At 33.4% G+C, this 11,679-nt stretch overlaps 1 protein-coding gene across 1 annotated transcript; it reads left to right on the top strand.

Annotated features, from left to right (window-relative positions):
* Positions 1–213: 213 nt before the first annotated feature.
* Positions 214–5,746, top strand: LOC105336791 (G-protein coupled receptor dmsr-1). Its single transcript, XM_066073239.1, has 2 exons — positions 214–867; positions 3,406–5,746. Exon 2 carries the CDS (start codon positions 4,409–4,411, stop codon positions 5,369–5,371), a length of 963 nt encoding a protein of 320 aa, XP_065929311.1. The 5' UTR covers positions 214–867; positions 3,406–4,408; the 3' UTR covers positions 5,372–5,746.
* Positions 5,747–11,679: the final 5,933 nt, after the last annotated feature.

Genomic DNA, 11,679 nt, shown 5'->3' with positions numbered 1-11,679 from the left:
TTAACATGATTTTTAGTTTATCACTTGTATGTTTATATTGATCAGAGCAATATGAAGAGAAATCGTTTCCTTTACACCTAATTTTGCCTTATTTACAAATATGTGGTTTAAACATGATTTATATAGCAAAATTGAGCATCTTTATAACGCATATGCTGAAGCATATTTTGATTTGTTATACATGTATATATTCACGCTTTATATTTATTTATATATGTTTTGCAAACGATATAGTACAAATCGATGAAGAATCGTCATTCTGTTGCTATGTCATCTTATTACACCCAACCATCTGGGCGTTACAATTTTTTTCGTTGACGTCTTCTGCAGTAAGAGCGTAAATAAAATAAAGCAAGTTCGTTTTGATCCAAAATACATGAATCAGAGACAAACCTTAAGCTGTTGCACTGTATATTGAGGCTCTTACGGAAGTTGGAACGAAACAATCTACACAGTGCACGAGATGATTCCAAAGTGCCTAAATCAGTATGATTGTTCAATTGCCGTAGAAAGAAAATGCCACTCCCAGTTTTAACATTAAAGTTACCCAATTATAGGTCGTGATTGATCGTGGTCCGAATCAGTATAATTACTTACTACAATGTAATATCAACTAAAGTCGCCAAAACGCCAAAAACTATTCACAGATTTTTGAAAACCAAAGAGGTTCGCCGTCAAATTGTACATGTCTTACAATACAGTCAGAAAAAGTTTTGGTGTTATTAACTTATTAAAACCACTTTCACAACATGATTTTCATAGTTGTCTAGTATTTTGCAAAAGATGTTATTTACAACCTTTTTACATTTAATTTTAAAACAAACTGCTGATGAAATAATTGTTCTAAGAATGATATATTTTTAGGGGGTATCTATGGGCAGCGGAAAGGGCAAAAAATACATTTTTACAAAACCAACGATAAACTAAATTCAGCAATCTAAAATAATATTATCAATGACCATAAATGCAAAACCAACAGTCTTCTTTGCAAAATAAATGTACATAAAAATCAACCAAAGGTATTTAAATACAAATCAAACACAAAAAGTAAAACCAACAGACATAAATGTAAAACGAACATACATCAACATGAAACAAGCGGACGCACAAATAAACGCCAGGTGGCGTTTTTTGGGAAGCAATATACGTCATCGATTATTGGAATCCGGGATGGTTTGCACCTATTCTGTTTCGCCCTGAGATGTTTCCCACGTCAATGTTTCGCACCTGCCTCGGAGCAAAACATCTTACTGTAATATAATGTAATGTAATGGAGTGTTGATGTAATTAGAAATGTACATGTATATATAGTTAGCATAGGTCTATTTTGGGGACCATTTAATTACATAAATTACCGGTATCTGCTTGAACTTTACATTACCCAACTGCATCCACTATTTAACTACGATTTTTACCAGTTTTATTCTTATAGCAAAGGTGGGGTTAAATATTATTTCCATTTCCATTTATTTATTATGATTTATTTAAAATTATAAATAATATTTTAATGACCTGTTTATACTCGTACATTTGTTCCAAATTTCATATTCGGATGAAAACATATGTATAATCAATTATTGTACAGTCTTATATAAAAAAAAAAGTCATTTATTTGTTACCCATAAACATGATGATATACAAATATCTGAAAAAAAACATTTTTAAAATGCTACAAGACATATGTACATTGTGAATTAAAATCAAGTGCATGTATCAGAATACTTCAAGCTTATCGACACATAGGCTTCGGAACTAGGTCGGGGGGAGGGGGGGGGGGCTTTTTGCAAAGTTAGACCTAACCATTAGGCACATAGCAGAATAGACGGTTCAGCCCCCCCCCCCCCCCCCCCACTTTTTCTCGCAGGAAATATAATTGTTCCTTAATGTACCTTGAACGATTGAGAAGTTGGAGTCTTAGGCATACTAGCCCACCCCCCACCCCCCACCACGGATTAAGATTTTCATGTTTTGGAGGAAAATAATTTTTATGTAGATTAGATTTTTTCTTTTGGAAGTATAGGTTTACTCCCCCCACCCTTACCCCCCCCCCTCCCCCACGGATTAGGATTTTTATGATTTTGGGAATTAGTTTTTTCTCTCTCAATATTTCTGAGAATCAGTCTAGCCCCCCCCCCCCCCCCCCACACTTTCAATTTGCTTCCGACGCCAGTGCGACATGAATACTGCCATGCCTTAAATTTTCTTCAAACTACTTGTACAGACAATGCATAAGACTGTAGGAAAATAAATCAAACTTCGTTATAGAAAACATTGTATGCATTAATTAATGCATATTTGGTGATAACAATTTAAACAAAATGTTTATTTTATGACTTTCCGTTTCCGTCAGGCTATGGCACATCTATATAGATATTTATAGCAAACCAAATTTTCACGCCTCTATTCACGTACAATTTGTCAGTCATTTGTTGCATTTCGTATCACTTTAATTTTACTGGGTGGAAGTAATGCAAAATTTACAACTTGACATCTTTGTAAATTTTATTTTTACTGCCATCCGGTAAATAAACAATTTATAGAATAAATAAAAGTCGGATAGAAATAAAAATTTTAACGAGTTTGACTTTTTCCATAAGAATAAGACTGGCAATAGGCGTAGTTTAAAAAATGGATACAGGGGAGGGGGGGTGGGTAATGTAAAGTTCAAGCTGATAATTTATGTAATTAAATGATCCCCAAAACAGAGCTATGCTAACAATATAATATTTTACATTTGTAATTAACATTACCAAATTTTTCATTATAAAAATACAGGTAATTCTCAAGTGAATGACAGGCTATAAATGTTATAACAACACAGTTCACACCTCTTGTTCTGGACCATAAAAAACTACATGGCTTAATAAAATTAGTAAATAAAAATCCTAATCAAGTAAGAACGCTCTCTTAATTGGCGGTGCATGCATAAAGACAAGCACTGTTTCAATAGGTTTTTAAAAAAAAAAAACATATTTCAATTCTTGTATAGGTAATAATTAATTTCAGAGGAATGATAATACGAGAAAAATATTTAAATACAGTGAGATGTTTCGCTCCGAGGCAGGTGCGAAACATCTCAGGGCGAAACAGAATAAGTGCGAACCATCCCGGATTCCAATAATCGATGACGTATATTGCTTCCCAAAAAACGCCACCTGGCGTTTATTTGTGCGTCCGCTTGTTTCATGTTGATGTATGTTCGTTTTACATTTATGTCTGTTGGTTTTACTTTTTGTGTTTGATTTGTATTTAAATACCTTTGGTTGATTTTTATGTACATTTATTTTGCAAAGAAGACTGTTGGTTTTGCATTTATGGTCATTGATAATATTATTTTAGATTGTTGAATTTAGTTTATCGTTGATTTTGTAAAAATGTATTGTTTGCCCTTTCCGCTGCCCATAGGTATCATTAGGTATCATAGGGTATCATTGGGGTTCATTGGGTATCATTTGGGTTCATTGGGGTATCATTGGGGTTCATTGGGATAAAAAGGCGCACCGTATTTCTTTAATTCGTATGAAATTTTTTGACAAATTTCATCAATAAACACCAATAGAAATACAAAAATTGTCAAATATAAATGAAAATGTGTACAATTGATAACACACGTGTACACATGTCGCACAGCGTCAGGAAATACGAGGTTTATCAAATCTTTCTAGAAATGCGCGTTACATACTCATAGTACATTTTCTTTCTCATGTATTTTTTTTAAAATTTACTACATCCACAATTTATACATTGTAAATGAAAAAGAAATAAATGTAGATAGAACAATAAATCAAGAAAAACTCTTACTCGACTGGCTCATTTTTGTATTCTATAGCTTGTCGGAACTATACATGTACAGTGTATATACATTCTTGTTGATCTGACTGTCTTTAATCTAAACAGTTTCAAACCTTCTTTGGAAAAGTGTTATTGGTTGTGAATTATACACAATATTACACGACTTTTTAAAGGTTTATTTGTTTCAATCACGCTGAATACCAAAATGGTTTGATTTATCGGATTCTGAACGTGTTGGCGCTATAGGAGATTCACTGTAATGCTATACTGGAGAATCCATTGTTTCTCGTTTGGTTTTTTAAGAAGACGATAGCACTTGGTATATTCATCCCTTGGTCAACATTTTAAGCACGTCTTTTAAAATTGTTGTTAATGAACTGTCACATTGTTAAAATTACTTCTGTAACCAGAATTGTAAGAAAAATTTGTCTGAACTTTAGGATAAAAATATCAGGCATTGCTCGTTAGCAATTTAATAGTTATTTTTACTGTCTATAATGTGCTCTAAGGAACCTTTCATCTACTGGTTTTCTAACAAACAATGCAGCACAATCTAGAATCAATGACAATGAATTCTATTTAATCTGGCTATGTATTTCTCGTTTTCCACCATAGAATGGCTGATCCGACACTTGTTTACAGACGTTACCATGGTTATGTCAGCACCATTATTTGTGTGACTGGAATTGTGGGTAACCTTGTAAGTTTGATTGTCTGGAATCTGAAGAAGTCTCAGAAGCCCACCTACGTCATACTTTCCTCCCTGGCCATTGCAGATTCTCTCTGTCTGCTGATGTTCCAAATCTACGTCATTTGTTTCTTTATGGTGATGTCACCAAACGACGAGGAAACTTACACAGAAGTAGGCATGTATATTGTGATGATTAGCTTCCATCTGTTCATTGCATTCCACATGCTTTCCACGTGGTTGACGATCACAATGATGATTTTCAGATACATTAAGATTGTGAAACCTACACTTGCGTCCAAGGCATGCACAATTAAAAGGGCAAAGATAAGTATTGCAATCGTCACTGTTTCTGTATTCTTCGCATCGTCTGCAAACTACCCTTTCTACAAAGTTCAGAAAATTTCGAACAATGTTACAAACGCTTCGAGTTATTTTCTTGAACCAACGGAGTTTACAAAATCCCATCCCGAATATCCGACTATTTTGCTGTGGATTTATGGCGTGGTAGTGAAAATCATCCCCATCTTGACGATCGTCGTCCTTTGTACGCTGATAATTTGCTTCATTCAGAAGGCCAAAAGACGAGTCCAAGATATCACGGGAGGTGTCTCATCCGGGGACGCATACAACCAGACGACCAAAATGCTCACCGTCATTGCCTTCATTTACGTCTTTACAGAACTCCCTATTGGCATCATGTCTTTTATTTCTGGTTTCCATGGCGATGACGGACATCTTTTTTACTTTCTTCTGTTCTCAGGCGTCGGTGATTTGCTTGACTTATGTACCTTAATCAACAGTAGTGTAAACATTTTCGTGTATATTTATCTGAGCCCCGATTTCCGAGCTATTCTACTAGACAGAATGAAATGCAAAATCAATCAATAGTAAATATTCATTATTCGCTAGATTGTGGTTTTCTGCCTTCAAAGATTTCTTTTTGTTTTTGTTCTCTCCATAACATCAAAAAATGGCACTGATGTCGTTTTTAGATCTAAGATTAGTTTTTTTTAAAGTGTTTTATACAATTACGTATGTATTTTTTGATTCTATTTTCATTCTGTAAAACGTACATATTCACGGAAATAGACAATTTCCTGCGTTTGTTGTTGTTTAATCATTATATGACCTTTAAAGCTGATGTTTTACGTTGTTTTAGCATAATTGTACAACATACTTCAGACCAAAAATAAATTTGAACTGTATCAAATGTTTACTGATATGAAAATTCTCCTATTTGTCTACCAAAACAGCTCTCTATCTTATCACAATCTATTTTTCATGTTTGTTTATTTTTGATGTTCGTGAATAAATGCAAATATATTTTGTTTCTACATGTCACTTATATCATGGTAACATGCAACCCTGTGCAATTTTTGCTAATAGAATAATTTTTAAAAATACTGAATAGGTTATCGCCTTTGAACAAATTGAAATAGGAATGCATTTCATTATTGTATTACTTTTGAAAACAGTGAACATATGCATAACTGAAAACTTTCACCCGTTTTATTTTGGCCCAAACAAATCTTTTCTTTAATCACAACAGTTTACTGTGTATAAGGGCGAATTTAAAACAACGCCAATCAATGATCACCGGTGATTGGAAAACAAACCCGGAATGTATAATCCACTCGTCTTTGTGGAGTAATAAATGACCTTCACTTCTCCCTCCCAATAGCATATTTTTTTTTACCCGTACCCCTCCTTCATTTGAATACTCCAAACAATCGAATTCATTTAGATTTTGAATGTGATAACCGCTTTCACCTCCAAATCCCCCCCCCCCATACATAATTTAGATTTTGATGACCGTTTGAACCAATGTTTACAAGAATATGACATTTCTAATTGAAGTATATAAACTATTACTGTGTTTTATAATTATCTATTAATTGATCGATACACTGTTAAAATGATAAAGGCCTGCCTGAACTGATAAGTAGCCTTTCTGTTTGACACAAAGTGTACATCTAACATGACTGTCGCTTTCTTCATTAGTATGATTCCAGTGAAGTAGGAATGATTACACCCTACATAAATTGCCTGAAAATGTGTACCAATATGATTCCTTTGACTCGGGTTTCATTCCAATACCATAATTTAGATGGTCTAATCAAAGTGAACATTCGGAAGACGGTGTGTTCAGATCAGGTTCCTGGTATGTAATCTCGTACATGGACCCATCTAGTCATTAATTATATATATACATTGGGAGTAATTCTACTCCTTTAATGTAGCTTATGTTCCACAATTGAACACAAATAAGTGTAGAAATGCCAAATACGTATATGTATAAGGTAAGTATCAGACTTAGACTTCCTACCGAGTGTTGACCCAAACACACACCTACCATAGAAGTTCTAGGTGCATCGACACATACTGAGTTTATCTGGGTTTTTCTTGTTTATCAAACGAGTCATGGCGTTATTAACAACACTGGACATAAGCGGGGAAAGAAACAGCAATTGACATAAACACGTGCGTATACAATTCAAAATCTCTCATTTTTGTCAAATATTAACCCGAGTAGGAAATATATATCGAGAAAACGATATTTTTAAGCAATTGACTTCAAATATAAAAATTATATAAACACAGAAGAACACGTACGTTAAATAAAGTTCAGTATTGTTACAATTTTTGAACACGAAAAATAAATACCTATAAGAAATGAGAGTTTCATATAATGACATATTGAAACTAAAGCATACATTGTACTTGTGCAAATATCATATTCTCCAGAAGATAAAAAAATCATAAAAATTATCTAAAAATCGTGGAGTAAGCGTAAAAGTATTCGTATTCGATCTTGTCTGAAATCTTTATTTGGACTCATGTAACCCTGTTACGTTTCATACAAAGGGGCAATAATGATTGAAAACTAATTAACTATATCAAGCACAAAGACAACAATAAGTGTCCAAGGTATTTATCTAACTGTTTCCGGGACAAGTATGGTGGGATAGGTAATCGAGACGTTTACATCAAAGATATATGTGGTGAAAGGCTCCAGATAATTTCGCCATTAACATCATTATACACGTATATGTTTATGTTCTTAATTTTGAAAAAGGGTAAAAATATTGTAAAACATCCATAGATAAATATAAGGAGATTGGTTAGAGATTGAAGGTATCTATAGAGCTGGCTCAGAAAATGGGCTTGGGCAAGGATTAGTGGCAGCCACGGTGGAGCCCAACATTGACAAGGACGAGTTCTGTAACCTAAATGGCATTTTCTTGCCGACCGAGGTAATAGCAGTTCCATGTTGCTCAACTGTTAAGTGGAGGTAAATTGTTACCAATTAATAGCATTTTATCTTTCATCGATTGCCACAGCTTCAGTTATAATTGCATAGATAATTTTGACGATTTCTGAGCAAGCTTAAATGCCTATTTGCCCCTTAACAACAATTGGCATCTAAAGAATAATGGAGTCTATATTTTGGCAATTAAATTTATTAAAATCTTGGAATATAGAAACATTTTAACAAGACTTTAGACCTTAAGGAAGGAGTCTTTTCTGGTTTCGACTCGTCAAACGTAAATTTGATTAATTGTTCATTAAATGAAGATGGAAGGAAATTAAAATAGTATATTTTTCTTTCTTTTTTACTATCATACAACTTGGCATAGAAATAGTTATCAATGTTTAGAATCTAACATGGACTATATTTTTGGCGGAATATTGGCGTAGGAAAATATCACATGTTTCGCATTTCAGAATTGCTGTAGATTAATGAGTCTGTTTTAGCACTTTTTAAAAACAATAACATTAATGTTGGATTTTTAACTACTGTGAACTATTAATATGATACTTGAGTTTTAGAATATGTTTTTAAAATATGATTTACCTCTCAAATTTCATTTTTATAAGCTTTTTTAAGCGTCCATTCTATACATTGATTTGTGTGAAAAAATTACTAAAATCATTTGTTTTCCCTTATCAAATGGTCAATATATTAGATTTTCTGTCAATTAATATCTTTATGTAAAGTCTTTATAACTTGTAAAAATCAAAAATATTTTAATATTGGAAGCATGAAAAAATAATCGAAATATCTTCAAAATTTAAGAAAATTAGAGGAAATGCGGGCTAAGCAAAATCAATTCCAGTTTAAATAATCATTTCAGTTTAGTAGTGTAAGTTGGTAGACATTCTGATGTTCTATCATTTCATTAAAGAAAAACATCTTCATATTTTAATTAGATGTCTACATAACTGCAAACAAACTACATTTATTTTTTCCTCTCTTAAGGAAAAAAGGTAGTGACCTTGACCTGACTTTTATGCGAAAACAAGGAAGTCATTTGATTCAACTGATAGAATCATTTAGAACTCCTTCCTTAGGTAGGACGTTGCGTAAAAACAAGTTTAAAAATGACACGGTTTCAAGCGAAATACACACCGATTGCGTAGTCTTTGCTTAAAAGCCAGAAAATTCGTGTTGATTTCAAAGATCCATGTCTGTGTGGCTGGCAATGAAATAGACAAGCCTACGTCGTGCATTGCTGTTAAATACAACGACCTAAAGTCAAGCTTTTCGGTTGTTAATTAAGATATGGTTCTACATTTCCCTCATTTAACGAAGCTGGTTTCAATAAGTTTGCTTTCTAAAGTCAAGTGTAGGGTTCCCGGCGTGTGAGACAACCAATCATTTTATTGATGAAGTGTGTGGGCAAGTGAAGTGTAAATTGAGAAAAGAATTCGTGGTTTCAATTTCTTAATCAAAACCAGCAAAAGAAGTCATGAATTTTATATGAAAATGAAAATATTATGAGTCAGAAAAGACAATTTAAAGGAGGATTAACACTTGCTAATATTGCTGTTGTCAGAGTGAAAGACTTACAATATCTAGCCGATATCCCCAGCACTAGACATAATTTCTTGAATGAAGAATCATGAAACTAAACGTAATTCAGGTGAAGAATTCTATTTAAAAGCCTCGTTTGGTAGATGTAATTCAATTCAAATATTTTGCATTAAAAATGTGGGTGCATTCTTCATAACAATTTATCTATTAATGCATGAAAAGAACTTCTAGACTATGCATGAAATACATAACACTGTGCCGGATAATTATGCCAGTGTCAAGGTGGCATGTTTGCACCCGTCTGAGCTGCATTAATAGAAAATTTCAAATGTGTCATTAGATAAACCATTGCTTAAAGCTGCTTGGTCCGATTTTATATCAAATTTTATGCACGCTTTTAAACGATGGCTATGCTCAGTATATGTATAATAATAGACATTGCAGTAGTTATACCCATCAATTATGCCAAATTTCAATGAAGAAAAATACGTACAAAATTTGCTAACAAAACAAACGACATTAAAAGGTACCGCGTTATTTCGCCTCATATTAAATTTCAACCCTGACGACGAGACGGGTATGGTTGTATTACGACTTTGACATCGCTTTAAATAAAGGTCGAAATGATCAGACAAATTACAAATAAACATGTGTACGTTTTGTTCGCTAATATTTCCAAAGTCTGCTTTCTTTACAATCGATGCATAGCATGCGGGTTTAATTACTCCAATCATTCGGGGGACGAAACCAAGCGGTTTCCTTTTCTAAACATTCCCGAGATGCATTTTGGTTTGTTTTTTCGTTTGCCCAAAGAGAAATTATTTTTATTTACTTTGAATATTTCTAACTTTGAAAGGAGACTGATTCTGCTGGTGTAAATAGGAGAAGGTCCATAACTTTCTAAGGTAAATGATTTGTATGGAAAAAATATTGATACTGTAATTACAAAAAAATCGGACCAAGCAGCTTTAATGAGTTTATAACCATCTTTGCTATTATTGTATCTCACTTATCATGTGAAATATTTACCTTTCAAAAATAAAAATTCCAAAAATAACGCGGTATTTATTTTTCCTGCAATGTCGTTTTCCTCATATCCCGCATGATTCACCCAATAAAAAGCATTTTTATTGTTTAAATATATTGTTCTGCAGAGTAATTGGCCGGAATCCCTGTGATTCAAAAGGTTTAAAGACTATTTCTGTTACCGTACTAATGTCACGCGCCTATAGAATCGGATCCAAACCGTGGTCCTCGGAAAAGGAAGGTGGTAATTAGGAAAGTGTGAGGGAGGGAGGGGGGAAGGGGGGCGCAAAACGTGTATTATCATAACATGACAACACAGAACTGGAGTTTCCGGATACCTGTAGTCCGTTACAGTGGTCGGGTTAAAAAAAATCCATTATTCTCATGTACGCAGCAAACTTAATAGCATCTGATAAAACTTAATCCCAAATGAATTTAGCTGATGAGAAAACAACTCATAACATTGTGCAAATTTAGACGATACTTACTAGAAATCATAAACCTACTGTTAATAAAGTTGATGAATGTTGCGTTTTGAACGCATAAAACCTATCATTTTTGCATCACTAGGCGACAAATTAGAGTTTGGTATCAATAAAAATTGCCAATTATTTGTCGAGATTTAATCTTTAGCACAATTTCATGGTGAGGGCTAATTTATACCGTGTCACGAAGAGCAAAACAGGCGGGCGAGATGAGGGCACTTGATTAGTAGGTACTCATACCTACAGAAATCCCTTACACTTCCAGACTATTGATCGCATGCGCTCTTTTGGAATCTGCATCATTTGATGCAATTTGTATTTTGCATTCCAGCGAACAATGGCTCTTTGCAGGTCGTCGTAATTAAATACACTGGAACATTACAACTACAGCTAGGATGAAAGCAACTTTATCTCGAATGTGCTATTATGATGATTTATTATTGATTTTAACACTTTATACATTAGTATTAATTATCTTTGGTGTTTGTTCTCAAATGTCCTTCCTGGTATAATTTATTACAGCAAATAAAATATACAACATTTCTATCTTCAATAGATATAATTAATCTTACGTACATAGATGAAGACATACTCACATTTTTAATTACTTAAATATTTTATAGCAAAGAAGATGGGTGGATAAGGCGTGTAAAATGCCCATGCACGGTCGAACAAGATACTGAAAAATCAAAATATCAAATCAATCTAATATTTCTTAAAATATCATTTAAAACAATATATATTTAACATATCATTGATTTTTAACCTATAAATATGTGCAATACCGGGAATATGTTGACTCAAACAGGCGTATACGTATCAAAACCTGCAAATGGTGTCATTTTTTAGAACTTCAAGACATTTTCTTA

The sequence above is a fragment of the Magallana gigas genome, chromosome 2 (genome assembly GCF_963853765.1).
Source record: "Magallana gigas chromosome 2, xbMagGiga1.1, whole genome shotgun sequence".
NCBI lineage: Eukaryota > Metazoa > Mollusca > Bivalvia > Ostreida > Ostreidae > Magallana > Magallana gigas.
The sequence above is the reverse complement of the archived record's forward strand: the minus strand, read 5'-3'. Positions and strand labels throughout refer to the sequence as shown.

Excerpts from the sequence above, each read along its gene's own strand:
- LOC105336791 (XM_066073239.1), top strand. The coding sequence starts at position 4,409 with ATGGCTGATCCGACACTTGTTTACAGACGTTACCATGGTTATGTCAGC.